A 24,182-nucleotide genomic window follows, 5' to 3' on the forward strand; every position below is an offset into this window, starting at 1 on the left:
CCGGACCAGGGATTGAACCGGGGCCACGGCAGTGAAAGCCTGGTATTCTAACCACTAGGCCACCAGGGAACTCCCTCCTTGCCTCCACTTCTCTTCCCCCCGATCTTGCCGTCACACAGTCCTGGAGTGGCCACCTGCAGATCTGACCAGGTCATCTTCCAGGGCCTGAGCATCACTGCGGCCTGGCCTGGGCCCCAGCGCACCTGCAGCCTTGTCTCGCCCCTCCCCCACAATACAGCCTGGGAGCCCCATGGAGGATTTCCAGAAAGATGCCACATTTCCTCACCTTTGGGCCTTCTGTGTGACTTCCCCCAGCCCCAGGCCCAGCCTCCCTCCTTTAACCCCAAAGGCTGAGCTAATGCTTCCCCCACAAGGCTCACCTCCAGCATAGCTCTGCCTGCTTCACTGTCCGGTGCCCCTGGGGATGGCCGGTCTCCCCAGGGCAGATACTGTGGCTTGTTCACTGGATAAGTACCCTGTGAATGCTCATTACTTCTCTACTTCCCAAGCCTCACCTCGTCCAGAGCCCTCTTCAGCTCCAGTTCTGGTTCCGATTTCAGCTCCAGCAGCAGGCCAGCCCAGGGCTCTTTCCTGGTTCCGGGCAGGAGCCCCAGGTGCAGACCCTCTTCCCAAGCCAAACTGGTCACCTCTTGGTCTCCTACCTGGACGCCTGAACTCCTATTCTGGCTGCTGTGTGTGGGAACTCAGAGTCCTCTGGCCCCTTCTGGAAGAAGCAGATAAGCTTCCAATAACCACTGCCCTCCACTGGGGCTCCTGAAAAGGTATATGTGACCTCCATGGAGTTGGCCAGAGAGGGGCCACACTCAGGCCTGCAAAGGCAGAGGTTTCCTCATGCCGGGGCAGCCTGCTCATTGGGTTCCACCCATTGCTGGAACATTCTTCCACATTCACCTGGTATCTTGGTAGGTGTGTGTGTGTGTGAGGGCCCATGTGTGTGAGGTGTGTAGGCATGTAGCAGGTGGGAGCTGTAGGAGGGCTGTAGGAAGGGACAGGTGTACGCCACTGAGGACTTGACAGTCTCCCTAACAAGGCCCCTTCAGAGGAGTGCTAGCTGCTAGTCAGGACGGGGAGGGCCAGCACCTGCAGGCTCGAGCACCTCACCCCCGCTCGGCCCCTTTTCTCTGTCGATCAGGGGAAGACGAAAGACCTGGATGGACCACGACTTTGCGATGCAGCCTCACGGAGCCCCAGGCGCTGGAACCTCCTTCTCCCGCAGCCACCTACTGGGGCGCCCTGCCCGCCCCTCAAAGCTCCCTGGAGGGGTGTCGCCTCTCATCCCTGTGCTCAAGAAGACCATCCATCTGGATGCTTTCCCCCAGAGCCACATCCCACAGGCTTCCGGCCGACCAGGCCTTGGAGCTAGGGCATGGAGTGTGCCCCCACAGGAGACTGGCAAGAGCCTGGCACCCAGGAAGCTCAGCTCCATCTCCCTAACAGTCCGCCAGCACAGCCAGGCATGGCGCTTGGGCCCCCTGCCTTCTCACTGGGAACAGGTGTCTACCCCGGGCAGGGAGGCTGCCACCCACAGAGGAGGGAGGCTGCCTTCTCCTGACTCACCACCTGTGACCCTAGTGCCAGGGGACAGGGTCCACTCCGAGGGCCCAGGTCACCCAGGTCTGGCCAAGCCCAGCAGGGTGCCTGTGGTGGAGAAGCCCCTGGTGAGCTCATGCCTGACCCTGCCTTTCCAATCCCGGTTAGCTCAGGGTCCACCAGGTCCTGCAGGGCCAGGCTTGGTGGGTCAGAGGCACCCTGTCCCAATGACCGCCCATGTGCCTACCAGAGCTTCTCCAGGAAGAGGCAAGCCCCGGCCCAGGGGTATTCAGAGATCCCGGCTGCATCTCCAAAGGGCCATCCCTGCCACGGGGCCTGCGACGGCCATGCATTTGGCAGCCCTGGATACAACGAGGCCAGGCACATCCGGACATTTATCCACGATGGCCACCAATAGGCCTGGCTTGGCTGTCCACTTGGCTACACCAAACACATCTAGACTGGACACAAGCACTGAGTTCCCTCCTCTGGATAGCAAACTGGGCTCTGCTATGGACTTGGCTAAAGCAGGCACAACCAAGCCACGCGCGGTCACGGACGCGGTGACCCCAGACCCAGAAAAGCTGGGCAAAGCCATAGCTACAGCAGGCACAGGCAAGCCAGATACAACCATGGAGGGTACAGCCAGGGAAGTGGCAGCACCAGATCCAGGCAAGCTGGACACAGCCCTGGTGTTGGCCGGCGCGAACAGAGCCAAGCTGGACATGACTACGGGTTCTCTTGTGTTGGACACAAGCAGGCTTGGCACAGCCATGCATTCAGCTGTGCCGGTCACCCCAGACCCAGTCACTGGTGAGACCACACTGGACAGTGTCATTAAGCTGACGAGATCAGACACTGTCACCTACCCATCAATGCCAAGCAGAAGCACAGATGCAGCCCTGGACCATGCTACGGCAGATGCTGCCACAGACTGGGTCACAGCGCTCACCGTGCTGGACCTGGCCAGAGAAACCAAAGGTAAATGCAAAGGGCTGGGCTGGGGATGCGCTGGACTGCTGGGGTGTATGAGCCTGGAGCTGGATTACGCTTGGATAGATCTGGGGGAATTTAAAGTCAGAGTTGAATGAGCTGGGAGAAAAGGGAATGGGGTTGAGTGGCAGAACACAGGGGGTGTACCCTGAACTGGGTCCCACTCTGCCAGTCAGAGGTCAGGTTGAGGGAAGCCATCAGAAGGGGGTTTACAGGGGTAATTTGTGGGAGAGCAATTATGCTGAGTCTGTCCTTTAGCATCTTCCATGATTGTTTCTTTGTTCCCTGAAGAGCTGAAATAATTAGGTGATCTATAGGTGAGTCCAGCTTGAAAAGCAAACCACCTACACGAAAATATAGACCAGCACTTCAGTAAGTGGTGATTTGTCTAACAGTCGACACTGCCAGGCTCCTCTAGATGTGAATAGTGATCTCACCCAAGACCTTCTAAATCATCCCCAGTCGGCCTTTCAGGAAGATGGTTGTTGCTTAAAAGGTGCCTCACCTGGAATTTTTTCTCGGTCCCTTACCCCCAGCCCTTTAGTCCTGAAAGGTGAGTTGGGGACTTGTAGGTTGGAAGTCCTACATAGAAGAAAAAACAGGTCAACACAAGGGCTAGAAGTTCATTTGGTCTTAGAGAGGCTGTGACACGCCTAAAGTCGCACAGCTGTTGATGGCAGTAAGCCGATGGGAACCCAGATCTTGGAATTCTACTCTGGGCAGTCTCATTCCCAACATTTCAAAGGCGCAGAGATTCTGGGTCTGGCAGATGCTTGGAAAGCATCCAGTCCAGTGGCTTAATTGGCGTTGGGGGTTGTCAGCCCCCTTCTCATTGCCCTCTGCACACTCGGCCTGGGGGAGCCCACCCAGGCTCTGGTCTTCCCTCCTCCCTATGGGACCTCAGCTCTCCCTCCATCTTCAGCCCAGCCCTCTCTCTCAAAATGCAGGTGTAGACACCCAGTGGCCTGCCGAACCCCTCTACCCAGACAACTCCCGGGCATGTCTAGAGGCAGCCCCTTTCTTCCTGACTTCTGCCCTCCCTGATCTCACTCCCTCAGCTGCAGGCACCATACCAGAAACCTGGGTATCCTCGTCTTCCTCATCTTTCTCTCTCCTTCATCCCATCCAGTCTAATTTCAACTCTGTTGATCAATCTCCTCAGTCCTTGGCTGTCTGTCCCCTCCTCTCCATCCCTCTGTCCCTGTGAGGCCACCCCCTGCCCCTCCACACAGCTGCCACAGGGACTCATATATTTCATGGCAGCACTTCCTGCTTAACAGCTGTTGGTGACCCGCTGTTACCTTCTTTGATAAGTCCAGCTCCTTAGCCTGGCTTCCAAGGCTTTGGACTTCTCCAGCCTCTTAACTCTATATCCTTGTCTGGACTTTTCCCTGCTTTGGTGCACCCGGGAGCTCTGTTGTCCCCAGCACCATGCAGCTGTCGCCTCTGGGTCTCTCCATAGGCTGCTTTCCCTTCTTCCCTCGCACCTATATTTGCCTTTCCATCTTGGCCCTCAGCAAGGGCCCTCACACCTGTACCCACAGTACCCGGTGGGTGCCCACCACCCTGCACTCACAGTACCCTGTGCATACCCCACCCCCTCCGTTAGGACAGGCCAGCTTTCTGTCTTGACCCACCAGACCCAGAGCTCTTTGAGGACAGAAATGGTGACCCTCATTCTTGTCCCCTCAAGGCCTGGCAATATGCTGTCCATTCAAGTGGACTGAATGCAAGGATGATTTTTCTGAAGGGTAAATTGAGGCTCAGGAAAGTTCCTGACTAGCTCAAGGTCACAGGGCTCATCATCCCAGAGCCAGGCCTGGAACCCGGGCTCCTGAATCAGTCAGGGTTCTACAGGCACCCGCATCTGGGCAGAACCGCGTTGAACCAGCCCAGCATCCCAGCCACCGCGTGACTCTCGCGCGCGCACCGCCTCCCGCAGCTCCCACAGGTCCCCTGCGCTCCCCGCCCCGCCCCGGCCTAGAGGGTAACAGACCAGGAGCAGGATCGAGGGGGAGGGACCGGGACTGGGATGCGGGAACCATGCCCCACCCGGAACCTCGAGCCTGCAGGCACAGCGCCCCCGCGCGCCTCCCCGGCGGCCCGCAACCAGCCCTGGGTACCCGCTCCCGTGTGCGGGCGGGAGGGGAGCCGGTGCGGGCGAGGACGCCGAGGGAGGGGGAGGGGAGGGCCCTCGGCGGGGCGGGCGGGTCACGTGGTGCGGGTGGCAGCGGCAGCGGCGGCGGCGGCGGCGGCGGTGGCGGCGGCGGCGGCGCGGCGGCGGCATCGGTGCAAGCGGGCAGGGGCAGCGCTGCGCCGAGCCTGCCGAGTCGAAGTCCCGGGCTGGCGCGGCAGCGCGGGGCGCGGGGACGGCGCTGCCGGGCCGCGGGCCGGGCGGGTGGGCGGAGAACGCAGAGGGGCGAGGCCCGGCTGCAGGGTCTGCTCGGCCCAGGAGGAGCCCGCGTCCAGCTCAGCCTTGCAGCCCCGCGCCCTGAGCATCTTCCCGGAGGAACGGAGACAAAGGAGGATTCATGTCCAAAGGTAGGAAGGCCGGCGGCGCCACCGGCGCGCGCCGAGAGGAGGCTGCGGCCCCCAAAGCCCGGCTGGAGATGCTACCCGGGGAGGGTTGATGCGCTGAGGAACCCATGCGCGGTGACATACGCACGGACTCACGCACACACGGTGGCACACATCCCAAGATGTACAAGCCCGGAGAAATGCACATATGGAAACGCGGAGAGATACAGAGAGCCCCGAAGAAGCGAGGAGGCCCCCAGATGCGCACAGAAAGCTCCACACTGGAGCACACCAAGAAGTGCACACACATGCACACCACGCACAGGTATCAGGACCACCTACAGCCAGACAAGAGACCTGTGCGCTGACACGTAGACCCCTTCCCCCACACATAGGCGCACACTGAGACGGGCACCAGTTGGTGGTCTCCAAGGGAACTCGTTGGCCTCCAGAGGACTGGGATGGAGGCAGGGGTATCCCAGGGCCCTTTGCTTCTGTGAATGGGAAAGTACTAAGATATCTTTTGTGATTCCTTTTCTGAGAGCCGGGGGCTGGAGCTGGGGTGGACTGGAATTGCCTCTGCGGGTGGGGGCGCTGTTTTGAAGGCGGCTGGGGGCTGAGGAAGACCTGCAGCTCCCCATGGAAGAGCCTCCCCACCCCCTGGATCCCCACTAAGCCAGGGAGGAAGGTGCTATTCTGGAAAGGTCCCTTCCCCCTGCTGCCACCTTCCCAACAGAGGGGTGGGGTCCCTGGGCCAGACAAAGACAAAGCCATTCATTTGCCTGTAAAAGAAAGCACCAGGGTCCTTGCTTGGCACGGGGATGGGGGGAGGTGCTGTTTCTGTGGGGACTAAGCTAGAGCTGAGTGGGGTGGACAATGTCTCTTCCTGGAGCACTGATGGGCAGGTGGCTCCCGGCAGGGGGTGCTGCAGACAGATCCCCTCCTCTCCAGGGGCCCTGAGAGAGCTGGGAGTTTAGGAGGAGCCCCCAGAACCACTTAGGCAGGATGGCATATTTGAGCTACATCCTGCCGTGACCCCATCCTGAGCTCTTGCCCACCCTTGGGGAGCCCCCCTCCAATCCCTGTTGCAGGGGAAGGAGAAAGTCTCGTAACAGAGTCTACCTCCGTGACTGTGGCCCACACAAGAGCCATCTGCTGGGTGGAGGTCAGCTGCTCTGCCAAGGGAGCAGCATCTGAGGGAAGAGAAAAGTGATGGCTCTGAAGTAACATCTGCCTTCATTCATTCGTTGCTGAGTGTCTTGTTATACTAGGTTCATTGGGGCACAGAAATCAATAAGATGTGGCTCCTGCCCTGAAGAAGGGTGGGAACTGGCATATGTTCAGTGCCAGGTCATTGATGTCCATGCTTTTGTATAAGCTTCATAGCAACCCAGCAAGGTAGGTACTGTACCTATTTTCCTGAGGAGAACACTGAGGCTCACAGGGGTCATCCAGCTGGGAGTCAAGTATGGGCCATCTGGAGTTGGCATGGCGGGACCAGGGGAGCTGTAAAGGCAGAGGATGGAGCTACAGAATTCAGCTCCAGAGCTGCATTTGTCCTGTGCCCTGGAGGGCTTTATGCACTTGTCAGGCACCCTCACCAAACAGTGGGCCCTTGGGGGCAAGGACCTTGTCTGGGGTCCAAAAGTGTCCTTGGCATTTAGTCTAAAGTTTGGCTGGAGTAGGCTCCCATTTGACAGCCTGTGGGAAGGCCTGGATGGGAGGGATGGGATGGAGTGAGTGAGTGAATGAATGTGATGACTAGGAAGTTAGTCGGGGGCTGAGGCAGCACAGAAGAGAGGCATCCACACGAGATGGGAAAGCAGAAGGTTTCCTGAGGGGTAGCCCTTGGGCTGAATGGCGAAAAAAGAGGACAAGTTAGCCAGGGGCTGGAATGGGCGAAGGGTCTTCCAGCAAAGGCTGTGACACAGTGACCCACCACAGGTTTGCAGTAATTGTGGCTGATTGTAATTGCCATGCGGTTGGGAGGGGCAGCTTGCCAGCAGGAGCTCTATGGGTGCTCATAGGTGCTTGATAGAAGAATGAAGGTGAGATCTGCTCCCGTTCTGGACCTGCAGCAGGCCTGCTGTAGCCCCTAGAAGTTGCCTGGGAATCTGGTAGGCCGCCCCCTTCTTGTAACCAGGGTCTGTCTTTTTGGGAATGATCTTTGAAGATGCTGCAGTTGACAGACCAGGGCTGAGCAGGCCATGGTGAGGACACACACTTTATAAAAATACTTACAAAAACTCCCATAAATAAATACTAGACTCACTTTCCAGGTCTGTAAAATGAGGTAAGACCCTGCCTGCCCGACACACACATACACACCGATGGATCTATCTCACAACACAGGTTGTGGAGACCAAATGGGCTGGCTGTAGAGGCATGAGGGAGATGAGCAGCTGGGCAGGGAAAATGGGGCATTGGCCCCCAGTGCAGGTGTGCTGAGTTGGGTCCGGGAGCCACGTGCAGAGTGGATATGATGGCCAGGCTGCTGAGAGTCAGCTGCTGCAGGGCTGAGCCAATCTTGCTGCCTTCTGGGGCCGCCTGGCTGGCAACAGCTTCCTAGGAAGCAGGAGGGAGCCACGCCAGGCCCTGGGGAGGTCCTGAGACTTTGTCAGATTTGGCTGTGCCTGGGAGTGACAAGGAAAGAATGGTTTCCAACTGAGAGAGAGAGAGAGAGAGAGTCTTGCCAGGACCAGTGGAAGGACCAGGTGGTAGGGGTACAAGAACAGACTCCTGGCTGGGTTTGGGGGTGGGGGAGGGAGGTACTCCTGTCCCCTCACCCTCTTTCCCATCTGCTGCTCCATCAGTTCTCTCTGTGAGCCTGAGACTCTGCAGGGTGGTAACCGTGAACCGTAGGATTCTAGAATGGCAGAGCTGGAAGAGGGCCTTTGGAGAGCGTGGAGGCCAGTAACTGTGCTGTGTAATTAGTATCTGGGGCACCTCCCTCTAACGAGTGCTTTCACATGTACCACTTCATTTCCCCTCCTGACAGACTGTGAAGTTGAAAGGGACAGGAGCAACAGGGTCTGGAACAGTGAGGCGCTGTGCAGGCGCTTCTAGGCGTATACCTCATGTGCAGTGCTCACTACAGCCTTACTCACGATCCTAACCGGTTTACAGAGTACAGAGGAGGAAGCAGGCGCGTGGGAAGGGGGGGTGGTTTGCCCAAGTCCACAAAGCTGGCAAGCAGCAGAGCCAGGCTCTTTCCACATCACCACACACCCCCATTTTATGGGGAGGGAAATGGAGTTGCTGTATCCTGAAACCCACCCTGGTGGACAGTGGCCTGATGAGGAAACACACAGATTTCTCTTGTATGTGAATATACCCATGATCTGCCAGACACAGAGGGATGTTTGCCTTTCTCCACTGGGGAAGGGCTGTGATTTCAGCCTTGCCTTTCTTTTGCTACCCACCATCCCAAGAACACGTTGTGTCATGTCATCTTAGGTCAGTGATGGCCCCTACTTGGGTTTCATCCTCTCCCCAGCAGTCAAAAGGGGAGACTTATTCCCCCTCAGACTCAAAGCTAAGGCTCGGAGGGTGTCTGGGGGCACCTCAGGGCACAGACCTCCTTACTTTGCAGCAGTGCTTGTGGAACAGAGGGGACACGGAGGCTGGGAGACAGGAATGATGCTCACTCTGCAGAGATGGGGTAGCCCTATATGTGCTTCCTCTTTTTTTTTTTTTTTTAAAATATTTATTTATATTTACTTGGCTGCCAGGTCTTAGTTGCGGTGTGTGGGATCTTTAGTTGCGGCATGTGAACACAACACTTAGTTGTGGCGTGTGGGATCTAGTTTCCTGACCAGGGATCGAACCTGGGACCCCTGCAATGGGAGCACAGAGTCTTAGCCACTGGACCACCAGGGAAGTCTCCCCATGTGCTTCTAAAAGACAAGCAACTGGATCAGTGACAGGCAGTCAACAGATGTTAGGTCCAGTATCCTAAAAGGTCTTTGCCGTTTTTCTGGGGGAGGCAGGAACTCAGGTCAGAATAACCCCAGACATCTCTCAGATCAGTGGTTCTCAGCTGGGGCACTGTTGTCCCCAGGAGACATTTGTCACTGTCTGGAAATATTTTTGGTCATTAAACTGGGGGGGGGGGCTACTACTTGCATCTAGTAGAGGCCAGGGATGTCACTAAACACCGTACAATGTACAGGACAGCTCCCTGCAATAATTATCTGGCCTAAAATGTCAATAGTGCCAAGGTGGATAAACCCCTGGGTTAGAGACACAGATGTGGTTCTTAGGAGCAGCGAGGTGCATATGAAAGTGCCCCAGCGACTGGAGGGTCTGGGTACTGGTCCAGATTTTGCATCTGACTTGCTGTGTTCCTGGCAAGCCCCTCCCCCCCAGGCGTCAGTCTTCTCATCTGTGAGATGAGAGACCTGTACTGGATGACATGTAAGGTCCCTTCCAGGCCCAACCCTGTATGATTCTGTATCCAGAGAATAATACTGTGCCTTCCACGTGACCTCTGCTTTCCTCTAGCCCACCCCTCCCACCTTGGCTTTTCAGGGCTCCCGGAGACCAGGACGGACGCAGCCATGTCAGAGCTGGTGCCTGAGCCCAGGCCTAAGCCGGCAGTGCCCATGAAGCCCGTCAGCATCAACCCCAACCTGCTGGGCTACATTGGCATCGACACCATCATCGAGCAGATGCGCAAGAAGACCATGAAGACTGGTTTCGACTTCAACATCATGGTCGTTGGTATGGAGGCCGTGGGTTCCCTGGAGGCCCTGGTGGCAGGCAGGACCCAGGATCCCGATTCTTTCTCGAGGACGGCCTCAGCCCTGGCTTCTCTAGAATGAGCTCTTTCTCGGAGGAAAGATCTCACTGTGCAGATCACAAAGGCCTGAGCCCTTTCTCCCCACAGGCTGGCTGATCCAAGGGTGGGAGCTGTGGGTGGGTGGTCATTGTGGCCCCACCAACACCTGGCTGTGCTCAAGTTGCCGTCGTGTGTGTGGCACACGGGGGGCATCACCAGTGTCCTCCCCTAACTTCAGGAGCTGGGGGAGGATCGGATGAAAGGTGGTCTTCTTTCTGATCTTTTGTGTGCTTTCAAGCTTAGAGAGAATTTCCAGGACACTGGTCACTAAGTAGGGTCACTGGGTCACAGAATGTAAGAGCAGAGGGGGGCCTTTGCCTGACCTCAGTGAGATATTCTCTCTGTTGCTGAAACTGGTATCTGGGCATCATCCTTCTTTCCTCCTCCTTTATCCCCCAATCCAGTCAATCATCAAATACGGTCAGTTTTACCTGGTAAATATCTCTCAAGTCTGTCCACCTCTCTCCATCTCCACTGCTACCACCCTAGGCCGAGTGGATCTCTCCCCTGGATTACCAGGGCCACCTGACTCAGTGCTGCTTAAACGTAAGGAGCTAGGCCAGAGTGTAAATCGTCTGGAAAGTCTTGCTGTAAAAAACATCGGCTAAACTAAACATTGTGCTTGGTGACATAAGTTGATTTACTTTCTGGTGCGAACTTCTTTTTCTCCCGATTCTCTGTCTCCTGTCTCCTTCAATCCATTGTCCACCAGTGACTGAATAATTTTTCCAACCTGCAAAACTCAAGTCACACACCCTACTTAAAATCTTTTGTAAGTTTACGGGTTTAAATTCCTAGCCTGGCCTGGCACTACCTCTCCACTGCTCTCTTACCACTTCCCATGTAGCATTCGATTCCTCCCTTACAGGGAACAGTTCTCCTGGATTTAACATGCTCTTTCCTACCTCTTAGCCTTTGTGTATGCTGTTCGCTCTCTCTAGAACCTGCCCTCCCAGCTTCTCATGGGTCATTTGAAGTCATTCTTAGGTTTTAGCTTAGTTATTGCTTCTTCGCAGAAGTCCTCCTTGATCCCAGAGAGACTGGATTAGGTTCCCTTTGGCATTGTCCGCTTATGTTTTGTCTCCCTCACACCCAATGGCTCCTTGAGGGTGAGGATGATGTCTTGTTCACCACTCTACCGCCCGTTCTAGCAAGGTGGGCCGCTTCTCTCCCCGGCAGTGCCTGTGGCATTCGTCACGGGTCAGTCACTGCGCGCAGTCAGTACCGAGCCCAGAGGTAGCCTTTTAAACATATTAGGCACGTGGCTACTGCCGGTTGATCAGTTGGATTGAGAAATGGACCTTATTTGCCATCCCTGGTCTCATCCAGTTCCCTCCCTCCCCACCGTCCTATCGGTAAAGAGAAACTAAGGCCCAGAGGAGCAAACATGGCTGGTCCAAGGCTTCAGGGAAGAAGCACAGTTGAGTCTAGAACCTTAGGCTCCAGCCCCCTGCCGGGCCCATTTCCTAATATATGACAGGAATGCTCTAGACCAGCACACCTCAGACTTTATAGCCCATTTGATTCATCTGAAGTCCTGTTAAAATGCAGATTCTGATTCATAGGGCTGGGGTGGGGCCTGGGGTACCTCATTTCCTACAAGCACCCAGGTGATGCCAAGTGCCATTCATTAGTTGCCAGCCTTGCCGGTGTGATTCTGGTGCATGTTTGAGAAACACTGCTCAGACCAGTGGTTTTCAAATATTTTTTAGTGTGGAGCTCTCCCTTGGAATGAAATCTTCTGCTGAACTGTAGTGTCAGTATGCAAAGTAATTCTGTCTTTACTTTTAGTATGATTAAATATTAAAAACTTAGGTCAAGCAAAAACAAAACCAAACCGAAAACCACTACATGAGACAAATGCAGAGGTTGTTCCTTTCCCAGTGTTCCTGGGGCTCCAGAAGGAGAGAATGTGGAATCCAACTAACATTCCCCCAGGTCCTTCACCAGTAAGTAGGAAACCGTTCCCACCCACCTGCTCTCCCTACTCAGCCCCTTGCCTCCCCAGTGAGCCGTCAGTCAAGGGCCTGGATCACAGCTCTAGAATTCTGTAAGCTCAGGGGAGAGGTACTAGGCTCGGCGGGTGGGCATGGGGTCTCCCTGCCTTCTCATCCTCCTCCTGTCTTGCTGCAGGTCAGAGTGGACTGGGCAAGTCAACACTAGTCAACACCCTCTTCAAATCCCAAGTGAGCCGCAAGGCCTCCAGCTGGAACCGGGAAGAGAAGATTCCCAAGACAGTGGAGATCAAAGCTATCGGGCACGGTGAGGACCAGGCAGGGACCCTGATGGGCATTGTTCAGAGGAGCCTCTGGCAGAAAAGGGAAAGAATGGGGCTTCTTGGAGAATGAGACAGATGAAAGGCAACCTCAAGACAGAATAGAATTAAGCCCTAAACACGAGGGAGCCAACTCCTTAGACTGTAAGTCCAGGAAAGGGGGTGAGGGAATTAGAAAGGAATGAAGTAGGATTTGAGCTGGATGACAAAGGCTGGGTGGATTTAGACAGGCAGAAGGGGTAAGGAGGGCATTTCAGGCGCAGGGAACAGCATGGACAAAGGTGTTGAAGACCCTGAACTCGACTTTTCCAATAATCAGTCCTGCAGAAGGAAGGAGCCCAGCTCCCCCCGGGCTGGTAGGGGCACCTGGTGTCAGCTGGAGGAGTGATCTCCCTGGTGCCTTTTTTTAAGAAATTTATTTATTTATTTTTGGCTGCATTGGGTCTTTGTTGCTGCACACGGGCTTTCTATAGTTTCGGCGAGCGGGGGCTACTCTTCGTTGCGGTGCGCGGGCTTCTTGTGGTGGCCTCTCTTGTTGCAGAGCACGGGCTCTAAGCACGCGGGCTTCAATAGTTGTGGCATGTGGGCTCAGTAGTTGTGACGCACGGGCTTAGTTGCTCTGCGGCATCCTGGTGCCTTTTCTGTTCACTCCTCAGTGATAGAGGAAGGCGGTGTCAAAATGAAGCTGACTGTCATCGACACGCCAGGCTTTGGAGACCAGATCAACAATGAAAATTGGTATGTCTGCCTGTGAGATTTCCACCCTAAAGACTCTGCAAGGCAGATACTGAATGTGGCGCAGATTCATTCACACTGAGAGCCGTCTGCGCCCTCCCTGCTGAGGGGCTAAGCGGAAAGGCTTGCTGAAAGAGCGGAGGGGCTTTGTCAGGAGGTGAGGGAAGAGGTCCTCATGGGGCCCAGGCATGGGGATGGAAGGGGACAGTACAGAGGGAATGTCAGCTGAGGGATTGCCTGGAGATGGGAGTGGATCTGTCATAATAGGCAGGAGAGGCAGAGCAAGGGGAACTGGGGTGCAAATCCAGGCTGACCTGAAGGCTATGGCAGGGAGCTTGACCTGAGAGCCAGATGTTGTAGCCCTGGACAAAGAGAGGATGGGTGGAAAACAGGAGGAAGGGGAGTTTCCATGGAGAACCTTTGCCTCTGGGAATCCACAGAGCAAAGCTGCAGTCAGCGTCCCGCCAAGAAGGGGTGAAATACACTGCCCAGGCATAGACGGAAGGGTCGACTGTGAAAAAAAAGCACAACGTAAGAGCTGTGAGTTGGGTTTCATTCACTGTCTCACTGAGGACTGTAGCCCGGGAGACAAACACTCAGATGGTTCTGAGGACCTGCTCTGAAGAGGTGGGCGAGAGGCAATATATGTGTGATTTCTGGCTGGGGGATACGGAGAGTCAAGCAAACAGCTCAGCAAAAGGCTCGTCACGAGGGTCAGATATCTCAGTTAAGATTTTAGTGTTTTTCTAAGTAGGGGAAGGTGCAAGGATTTGGGTCCATAAAATTTTTTTTTTCTGAAATAGACCTATCTGAGGGCCTGTTTTCCCAAAGTGCAGAGAAGCCTTATCCTGTTATTTGTCCTGAATTCCTTTCAGGGTATATTGTAGGTCAGCGACTGCAGTGACTAATGACTTAATCCTTGTAGAACCAGATGGCAAGTGACATTCCCCACTTTACAGAAGGTTCCAGGCAGAAGTTTGCTCCCAGACAGGGATGGTGACAGTTGTGCCTCTGTGAGGGAGCTGGGGTCTGCCCCAGACAGACAGGACCACTCAGCAGCACACGTAGGAACTGGCTGTATTGATCTTAGAGAAGTGGCTGGTTGCCTTCTTTTCTGGCTATACACACACTTCTGGACAGAGAAGGGTTATTATTCATTGTTATCAATGAATTGTTGCCATGACTGAGTACTTTCTACGTGCCATTGCTCTGTTAAGTACTATACCTGTTCTTTCTGATTCTTCTATGAATCTCTCCAGGCACCTATTGTTACTCTCTTTTTACTTATGAGAAAACAGCTTCAGAGAGGGGCAGAGATTTCCCCAGAGCTGCCCAGCTAATAAGTAATGGATGTGGGGAAAGTGTGCACTGCTGTCGGGAGTGGGATGGGGTTCTGCAGGGTCCCTTAGCCCAGTCAGAGAGCTAGGTCCCCAGGGGAGCTCTGCCCTTGATCACAGGGAAAGCCATCCATGGGAGGCCAAGGGATAATAGTCAGCAGGTAACCTAGACCCACCAGGGGAGGTAGGAAATGAGATGGATGTGAGGGGACTGCTACCTGACTGTGTCTAAGGTGAGCTCCCAGGTCCTGTCCTTCTGGGACATCCATCTGCTTTCTTCCCACCCCCCAGCTGGGAGCCCATTGAGAAATACATCAATGAACAATATGAGAAATTCCTGAAGGAGGAGGTGAACATAGCCAGGAAGAAACGCATCCCTGACACTCGTGTCCACTGCTGCCTCTACTTCATCTCCCCGACGGGACACTCGTATGTACCAGTCCCACCCCCATTGCTGGGCCTGGCTTTAGTTTGCATCATCTGTGCCCAACCTGTAGTGGGTAACTGTTACCTGGACTCAGCTGGGGAGGGCCAGATGGGCCCCAGTGTAGTCACAGTCCGGTGACTCCCCAGAGTTTCTTGCCAGGAGAGTGAAGCTGACCGTCAGCCCCTACGCCGCCCATTGGTGTTCTGGCACCGTAGCACGACTGTGCCGGCACACAGAAGTTGGCTTATGTGCCCCAGATGCTCCTCATTTGTTCAAGAGATACCTGCTTTGCACAAGCCTGGGGTCAGGGGCAGTAAGAAGGGTGAAATGGGGAGGGGCTGGGCTACTGGATTGGGGCTGGTTTTGCGGGGGGAGGTACCCAGCTGTAGGCATTTGGAGGGCGGCCAGCCCAGCATGAGGAGCCAGGTGTCTAGAGATGAAGACTGGCAATAAGCAGGGCATGCTGGGAAGTCTGGTTGTTGAGTATCAGGCGGGGCTCCATGCTAGGGAGTACCAGGAGAGAACGGAGCAATCCAAGTAGGCGAGCAGAGGACGGGGGTCTCGTGATTTATCACTAAGCCCAGCTTAGTTCAGTTCTTGAGAAGATGGCACAAGCAAGGCAGGCCCCCAGTGTTGGAGGAATCAGATATTCAGCAGGTTTTCAATGGAGGAGCTCAGGAACTCAATAAAAAGTTTGCGTTATCCCTCCCTAGAACCTGGACCCAAGGTCAGAGCAAGCCAGCAGATGGCCTGACTGAACGAGTCCCCTAGACTGCAAACTAGAGCCAGATGGGGGCCCCAGAGTCCAGAGGAAGCTGGCCCCGCAGATGGGGGAGGGGTCAGGCCCCCAGATGGAGCCCTGCAGGACTAACTGGGGGCTGGGAGGAGACCTGTCAAAAAGTGCTGTCTTGTAGGCAGAATAGACACACACATGTAACCGTGACACAAGGACATTTGGGTAGGGACAGCAGTCCACAGCTGTCCCCAGGAGAAAGAAATCTCAGGTCAGAAAAGATGTCATGAAGGCGTGGTTTGAGTGGGGCTTAAAGAAGGCAGGATTTGCATGGGAACCGAGGAGGAGAAAGAGAGGTGGTGGACCGTGTGTGGGTGGAGAGTCGGGGTCTCTTCTGCACATTGAGATGGTGGATGTGTGTCGGATAGGAAAGGGAGAAGCCTCTTGGCCTCAGCCAGTTCCCAGCCCAGTCCTCCTGTCGCAAGGGTGCCCCTGGAATGGTGGCAGTGGCTGCGTGGGGGAGGGCACGGTGGCTCTGACACCCCACCTTCTCTGGGCCCCAGCTTGCGACCTCTCGATCTGGAGTTCATGAAACACCTCAGCAAAGTTGTGAACATCATCCCTGTCATTGCTAAGGCTGACACCATGACCCTGGAGGAGAAGTCTGAATTCAAGCAAAGGGTGAGAAGGCCCCCTCCTCCTTTTCCTGTCCCCATCCTTGCCTTCCCCTCTTCTGGTCCAAGCCCTCTCCTATCCTTCATTATTATATCCACCCTCTACCCCGCTTCCCACCCAGCCCCTACTCAACCATTAAAGAGGCTGGACTGGTGGTATCTGGGGACCAACAGTGAAGAGAAGTTAGTGCAGCTCCAGCCTTCTTGCTGCCCTCCAAACTTACCTGCAAAGACCTCTGAACGCACAAATCACCATGAGCATGAGAAACCACTCCTCACTGTTAGGCTGCTTGCAGGACTAATTAACCAACTGCCTGCTAGTCCTTATTGTTATTTTCCATAAGCTCTATCCTGTGTCGGACACACAGGCGACGGGGTTGGGGAGACACAGAAGAAGTATAAAGACAGTTGCTGCCTTTAAGAAACTTACAATCAAGTAGATTACTGAAAAGATGCTGGGTGGCTTCCTGGAGGAGGAGACTTAAGCCGAGCTTTGAAAGAGGATAAACAGAGAGGCTAGGGGTGGGGGCGATGCACCTCTCTTCCCTGCAAACAGGAATATAACAAGTATGGCATGAGCACTGCCCATGTGGAATCTGTTCCCAGCTGTACTGCTTGTCTGAATCCTAATCTTACCCTAAGGTGAACAAGCTAGACCCCCAGACTCTTCCTCATTGCAGGCTGGAGTGGGCTATGGTAATTGTAGGGTTGGGGCTCCCATATGTTCAGGATCCTCCTGCTGCCCAGGGCCTCAGGGTTCAGAGATAACTGGATTATCAAAGACTGCATTCATCCCTCCGACTTCAGCATGCACACACTTGCACACGCATGCACACGCACACATAGCCCTCTCTCCCCTTACCATGCTTCTCCTCCCCACCTCTAGGTTCGAAAGGAGCTTGAAGTAAATGGCATTGAGTTCTACCCCCAGAAGGAATTTGATGAGGATTTGGAGGACAAGACAGAGAATGACAAAATCCGGGTAGGTGCCTGGGACTCTGTTTATCACACGGATGCCCGCCTCAGTCCCCCTGGGATGTGGGTCACGTGCCACCTCTGCTTTGCAACCTGCTCTTCCCTTTCCATACTCCCTGCCCCACCTTGCCTGACCCAGACCAGAAGTGTCAGGGGAGAGGTTGAGGACTTGGGGCGCTGGACAGGACTGTGAACCCTGCACCCAGGAAGCCAGTGCTCCGTCCATCCCCAGACCACACGAAAGCCTCTCGTTCCCCCACAGGGCCAAGTGAAACCAAGGTATGGGGTGATGGAAGGGCACAGGCAGGAAAAGCTTCAGCCTGGGGTCCAAAGTATCTATACTCTACCAGAGCTCTGCTTGTCAGTTTCCCCTTCTATAAAATTCAGAGGCTTATAGGCTCTTTTTTTTTTTTTTTTTCCCCGAGAAGAACCCTTAAAAAAATTAAATGTCAGACAGACTCCAATATGTAAAACACAAAAACAGAGCTGCTTTGGCTAAGTGACACAGGCACAGCCCTACCTTCTGAGCAGCCCCTGGGGTATTTCCTGGGATTTTTTTTTTTTTCTGGCTGCGTTGGGTCTTCGTTGCTGCACGTGGGCTTTCTCTAGTTGTGGCGAGTGGGGACTACTCCTTGTTGCGGTGCACGGGCTTCTCATTGTGGTGGCTTCTCTTGTTGCAGAGCACGGGCTCTAGGCGCACGGGCTTCAGTAGTTGTGGTGCGTGGGCTCTAGTGGCACACGGGCTTAGTTGCTCTGTGGCATGTGGGATCCTTCCGGACCAGTGATCAAACCCGTGTCCCCTGCATTGGCAGTCGGATTCTTAACCACTGCGCCACCAGGGAAGTCCCTCTCCTGGGAATTTTAAGGTTTCATGAAACCTGGCTTGGAAACCACTGACCTATGTGATTTCTAAGATCCCTCTCAATTCTAAACTCCTACTATTCCATGATTCTACATCAGAATCCAGAGTTCTAGTCTGAGCTTTTCCATTAACCACTGTAACCTGGGACCAATCACTCATTTGCTTTGGTCTTGAGTCTCCTTCATCCAGTGTGGTAACCTGGTAGAAGCCCCTTACCTGATGTAGTTGAGACAGGTAGTTGGTCAGTTAATTGAAAAAATCAATTGAAGTGAAGAAGTTATTTTAAAAATGAAACCTATTTATCTTAAATGTTTATCAAAAGTGTTTTAATACATTCATTAAACATTCTTTTCATAGAGAGACAAGGCCTCTTCTTTGAAGGTAAGTCCGCTCTGAATGCAAAAGCAGCTCACCTTTATCAAGTCTTTCTGAAACATTCAACTTAATTTTCAGAGAAACAACTCTCCACACTGATATGTCCTCAGCTTATATAACAGTTAATTTATCCAATTGCAACAACAAGTACACACCAGGCAAAAAGATTTGGGAACAGATACCTGGTGGAGCAGAGGGGCCTACGCACATCAGAAAGCAGCCTTTGAGCTCTGGAAGCTCAGCGGGTGTGGGCCTCTGCCAGTGGGGGAGACAGTGTAAAGCTTCAGTTACTTTGGCAGTCAGTCGTGTAGGTGTCGTTTAAGAGGTCTGTCTTTCCTGGCTATCTCACAGGGTTGTTGCAAATCAAACCAAACCTGATCAAGCGCTGAGGAGCGTGAAGCGTTCTCCAATTGTAGGGAAGCTGATACTGAGGTTAACCTGCTAGGCACGGGGAGCAATCGGGGTTGGACCCAGGCCTTCGGACTCCCAGTCCAGTGCTCTTTTTAAGAGACAAGAGCCTTGCCCTTGCCATCAATGGGATCACTGAGTGAGCTTCAGAAATCTGCAGTTCAAGGCTAGAGGCCCGGGACCGTACTCCATCCTGCCCTTGGAGGCCCAGATGGCAGGAGGATGACATGCACGTGTGTCTGGTTTGTCAGCAGGAGAGCATGCCTTTCGCTGTGGTGGGAAGTGACAAGGAGTACCAAGTGAATGGCAAGCGGGTCCTCGGCAGAAAAACTCCCTGGGGGATCATTGAAGGTAATTCAGTGCATCTTCTTGAAGAACTGGCCGCTGGTCCATTTTGCTTATTTATTAAGCATCTATAGGTCAAGGCACAGTCCTAGGATGTAAGATATAAAATGAATGTCAGCCAGACCCTGCCGTAAGGGGCTTACAGTCTAATTGGGAAGATGAGGCTCACAGGCAGGAAGCAATAAAAGATGGATTTAGCACCTGACGGGGAGGCACTAGCTCGAGGGTCAAAGGAGTTCAGAACACGGAGAGATTATAAGGATCGGAATAACCAGAGAAAGGTTTTCACATGAAAGGAGGCATGATCTGAAAAACTCTTGAAGGATTGTTCAGATGTTGCCATTTTCATTTTATGAGGAACGGTGTGACCTTGAGAAGGTCACAATGATTCTGAAAGTTCTCAGAGAATCACTTCAGTTGATCACATTCATTATGATACCCCTCGGAGGGGAGCAGGGTAGGCGTGGCCGTTCTCAGAACATCCGTCCTGAGGCACTTGAGTCTCAGACAGGTTAAGTGTCCTGTCCAAGATGACATGACTTGTTAGTGGTGAACCTTGGATTTTAGACCCAGATACTTTGATTCCAAAACCAGGTTCATCCCATTATATCATGTTGTCTCTCATTTTTCTATGACCCTTTGTGGGGATTTTTTAAAAAATAGCTTTTTCTCATCATCTGCCTTGAATCATGAGAATATCTGCCCTACCCATTCGATTGTGAGACAAGAGCGTTTGTGGCTTAATCCTCTTCTGCTTCCACAGTCTTTGGCAAGTGATTTGCAAATCGTAGGCACTCAGTCTATGTTGAATTAAATTTATCAAACGCCATCGTGACCTTTTTAAGATGGCGTCGTTATTTTCTATGTGTGTTACTGTCTTCCAATCAGATTATGAGCTCCTCAAAGATAGGAATTGTGTCTTAGGCCTTTGACAGGTTTCTTAGACTCCCTGTGTATTAGTTTCCTTTTCTATAAAATGGGCAATATAATAGTGCTTATTCCACAGAGTCTAGAGTAGTATTGTGCCCCTGTAGCTACTTAATGAATACTTGTTCACTGAAGTGCCAAGATGAGCACACCTCTGAAAGGGTGACCATAGCCTGACCCGTGGCTCCCTCCTAAATGCCTCCATGACCTGAACAGAAATTCACCGGCTGGTGTTGCAGCATTAGTGAAATGACCACCTGTTTTTTTTTGTTGTTGTTGTTGTTCACAGTGGAAAACCTCAACCACTGTGAGTTTGCCCTGCTTCGAGACTTTGTCATCAGGTAAGATGCACCCCTCCCGTCAGATGGCAGGTTTAATTATTTGGGGTCTGGAGGCCGTCTGTTCAGATCGACTTCCTCAGTCCCCAGGTCTCTCTGACAGAGCTTTCTGCTCCAGTCCCAGCTCGCGTCTCAAAGGAAAAGGGGCTCAAGAGGTATCATGGGCTCTCTGGAGTGGGTCCAGGCCATGGACACGATGTGTGGACCTCAGACCTCAGACGTGGGTCCCCTCTTCCTCCTGCCGCCGCTAATCACATCCCTCTCTCTTCTCGCCCTGTGTCCTTCAGGACCCACCTCCAGGACCTCAAGGAAGTGACACACAACATCCACTATGAGACCTACAGGGCCAAGCGGCTCAATGACAATGGAGGCCTCCCCCCGGTGAGCGTGGACACAGAGGAAAGCCACGACAGTAACCCATGACGACCCTTTCTCTGTATCATCACACATACCCACTTCTCCATGCACACACATCCCCAAACCACCACCAACCACTTTCTTCCTTTCTCTCCTGTCCCACAGGCCTATCTGGTAATTGTGGAGCATCTTGTCTACAGTGTGTGTGTGTGTGTGTGTGTGTGAGAGAGAGTGTGTGTGTGAGATTGTGTGTGTGTATGTGTGTGCACCTGTGCAGGGGTGAGGTATTTTTACTGCCCTCCCTGGAAAGTCCCTTGTAAGTTTGGTTCCTCCATGGCTGTCCATTATCTGTCTCCTTTCCTTGTGTCCCAGAACAAAGCCGTGTGCCTCACTCAAGTGGTCTGGGGGAGGTTTAATTTAAAAATGATGGGAGCAGGTGAGCCACAGGTAATGCTTTCTTACCTCTGAAACCCACCTGCAAACAGGGACTGCAGAGATTCTCCAAGGACAGTCTGTGGAGCTAGACCTGGGAGGGGACGGGGAGTTGATGACTTAACCCTCTCTGTAAGTCTGGGTTGGTCTGGGGTAAGGCTAGGACTATTTGGGAAAAGAAAGATCAGGGGAGAGCAGAGAAGTAGCCCAGAGCTGGGCTCCTGCAGAAAGAAGTAGTACCTAGAAGTGGAGGAGAGAGCTCCACCCTTTGGTCCGTGTCGCGTTCACTGTCCAAAAGCTACTACCTGTCACCACCAAAGACTGCTTGCTTTCCGCACTCCCCTTGCCTCGCTCCCCTCGGCTTCCACTTCCTCTCTTTTCCCCCTTGCCCTCCTTCCTTCATTCTACCCCCTCTGACTTTTCACTTCTTTTTACCCTAATCCACTTTAGCTTCATTTCTATATTTAGGATTTATGCCCAGGCTACTTCCCAAAACGACTTTAGGCCACTTAAAATAAAATCATCACTTAAATCACAGGACAGTACAAACTGAGATTTCAAGAGAAATTGGATTTATAGAGAGGCATGGGAAAGAAAGTTTCTGCGGTCGAGCGCTGAAAATGGCCCCGAGCTTGTGGGCAGCCCAGCAAAGGAGGAGACACAGCGAGTTATGCGGTGCCCACTGGTTAAAGAAGCACATGTGCTGGTCAAGTGAGACAACCTGTTTTAGGCATTAAGTTCTAGAAGAACTGAGTCTAAAGTATCAAGAACAATATACAGTATTTGTCTTTCTTGGTAGTTTGGCAATTTTAAACCACACCTCCCTTCTCTCCATCAGGATTCTTCCTCCTTAAAGCTGGCTTCTGTTTCTCTCTTCTTCTTGTGTATACTTGACCCCCACCCTTTACTTCTCTTCTATTCTCTCTCTGTCTCACTGTCTCTCTCATGTTGAAGCTAATTGCATTTTTGTCTGTCTTTCTCTGCTTTTCCCCAGTTCCTCTTCCTGACCCCTGTAGACATTCCCAGTGATAGCCACAATCATACATGTAGCCTTTTCTTGCCTTTCCCTTCAGCCCTATATTTATTAATGCATATATTTCCCCTGTTGTTTTACAAACAAGTTACTCTTTCTCCTATAGTCTGTAAGGTGGCTGAAATTTGGGGCTGGGGAAACAGTTTAGCCTTAGGCAAGGGAAAACAAGTGATACAGTTTACAGTAACCTCTTACAACCTCCTGTTCCATCTCCTGGTCTAACCCTAGGTGTTTTACTGGTCCCCTGCAGATCCCAGCGTTGATAGTCCCTTATCACTCAGGTGCTAGGAGAACACATAGACTTAAGACCAAGATTCAGTGGACCAGGAGAAAGAGGCAGGTGATCTGTTGCCAGTGGCCCAAAACTCATGGTCACAGTCTTTCCTGGAAGCACCTTACCAATCCAACCCACATCTTCCCTCACCCACAAAGTTATTCGAGGCAGGATAGAAGAGCGGCAGGGTCAGAGCCCAGAGGTTGCTACATTTCAACAGAAGAGGGATCCCTGGCTTATATGGAAATGTGGGACTAGACACCTCGGCCTAGCGGGGAAGGTCTAGGGGTGAGGGGGGGGCATTAGAGAGGCTGAGTAGGAGACTGATGCTTGGCGCCCCTAAATCATGATCTCACCCTCCCTGGAGAAGCTGTTTTATATGTCTGCTGCCAGCTGCTGGTCTCCACACCCTCAACCGTTCTCAACCCCCCCGCAGGGAGAAGGCCTCCTGGGCATTGTCCTTCCACCTGTGCCAGCCACCCCCTGTCCCACTGCAGAATGAAGGCCATTTCAAGCGCCGCTCCTCCCTCCATTCCTCTCAGCTGTTATTGCTGCAGGGCCACGCCCTTTTTAGTGCTGTGTGTGTCCAGCCAACACCACGGCCCCTCTCAGCCCTCAGCCGGTGGGAGGGGCCGGCTGCCCCTTTAGGACAGTTGCTTCTTCCATTCATCCAAACCACCCCTCTCCTCCCAGTGGAATGGAGTTCTCGCCAGCACTGCCCTCCTCCATCATCTGTGTCAGCTGGTCCTAGCCCATCTGTAGGGTGAAAGAGCTCACCAAGAGCTCCTTCTGCCCTTGCAAACCCATACTGGCTACTTGTAACCATCTCCAAGGGAAATGGCATTGTTCCCTGTCCATTCATCTGCATGAGCTACTCTTGGCTTCCTTAGAGGGTCAAGAAAGCAACTTTTCTCCTTGTTGGATTTGTTGACGTCAGCTGTGTGAGCCCCAAGGTGGGACGAGGGTGCCTCCTTCATTGCTCAAAGCTTATTTATAAGGGTGGGTCACTACAGATCTGGGGGAGCAAGGGCTAGGATCACTTTTTAAAAAAATCACTGCTTGTGGCTGGCCGGGAGGGTAGTCACACACCCTCCCTGCCCCATAATGCAGCCACTTAGGGAGCATGGTTTTCCTGAGACATTCCTGGAGTTGACTTCCTTATCCTCAAACTTTAAATAAGAACTAAATGCACACACAAAACTCCAGAAAGTCACAGGATGTGAACTCTAGGAGGAAAAAAGCACCCTTCTGTCCACTTAGCAATAAGAGGGAATCTCTTCCCACCCACCCTGACTACTCCACCCCACCCCCTCCCCCACTCCGTTAATGTGAGTAATGAATCAGCCTGGCCACAGTTGGTCACTGTAGGCTAGTGGAAAATCCCCAGTGGAGGGTACAGCCCCGCATCAGATGCATGAATGTTTGCGAATGTCGGCTGCCACCGCCCCACACACTATGTCTTTATGGAATACCCCTTGCCCACTGCCCCACCATTTCCACCTGGACACAACTTGCTCAAAGGCTGGTGACTTGTGGGCCATTCATCTACAACCAAGTCCTGATGGAGCAAGAGGCCAAGCCTAGGGGATGCAAGAACGACCCATTACTTAAATGTTACCAGTCCCAGCCAACCTTTTGGTGACATTATGATTAATTTTCCCAATTGAAAGTAAGCAAACAGACACTCAAACTGGTTGTGTAAATGTTGCTAGACTTTATGTGTTGTACAACTAAACATTGCTGTTTGAACAATAACTGAACTGTGTTTTATTTT

The 24,182-nt window shown here is 53.0% G+C and overlaps 1 protein-coding gene across 6 annotated transcripts; it reads left to right on the plus strand.

Annotated features, from left to right (window-relative positions):
* Positions 1 to 1,172: 1,172 nt before the first annotated feature.
* SEPTIN3 (septin 3) lies at positions 1,173 to 24,163 on the plus strand. 6 transcript variants are annotated; one of them, XM_033405163.1, is made up of 11 exons: positions 1,173 to 2,532; positions 9,592 to 9,783; positions 12,035 to 12,163; positions 12,833 to 12,914; positions 14,540 to 14,677; positions 15,972 to 16,089; positions 16,969 to 17,064; positions 18,954 to 19,053; positions 20,264 to 20,315; positions 20,600 to 20,693; positions 22,845 to 24,163. In XM_033405163.1, exons 1-11 carry the CDS (start codon positions 1,173 to 1,175, stop codon positions 22,908 to 22,910), a joined length of 2,427 nt encoding a protein of 808 aa, XP_033261054.1. In that variant the 3' UTR covers positions 22,911 to 24,163. The 6 variants fall into 6 exon arrangements, with proteins under 6 accessions (XP_033261054.1, XP_049549869.1, XP_049549870.1 ...); XM_012536597.3 differs by lacking the exon at positions 1,173 to 2,532 and adding an exon at positions 4,823 to 5,085 and having other exon boundaries at positions 18,957 to 19,053; XM_004279544.3 differs by lacking the exon at positions 1,173 to 2,532 and adding an exon at positions 4,825 to 5,085.
* The last annotated feature ends 19 nt before the right edge of the window (positions 24,164 to 24,182 follow it).

Source organism: Orcinus orca, chromosome 11 (genome assembly GCF_937001465.1).
Source record: "Orcinus orca chromosome 11, mOrcOrc1.1, whole genome shotgun sequence".
NCBI lineage: Eukaryota > Metazoa > Chordata > Mammalia > Artiodactyla > Delphinidae > Orcinus > Orcinus orca.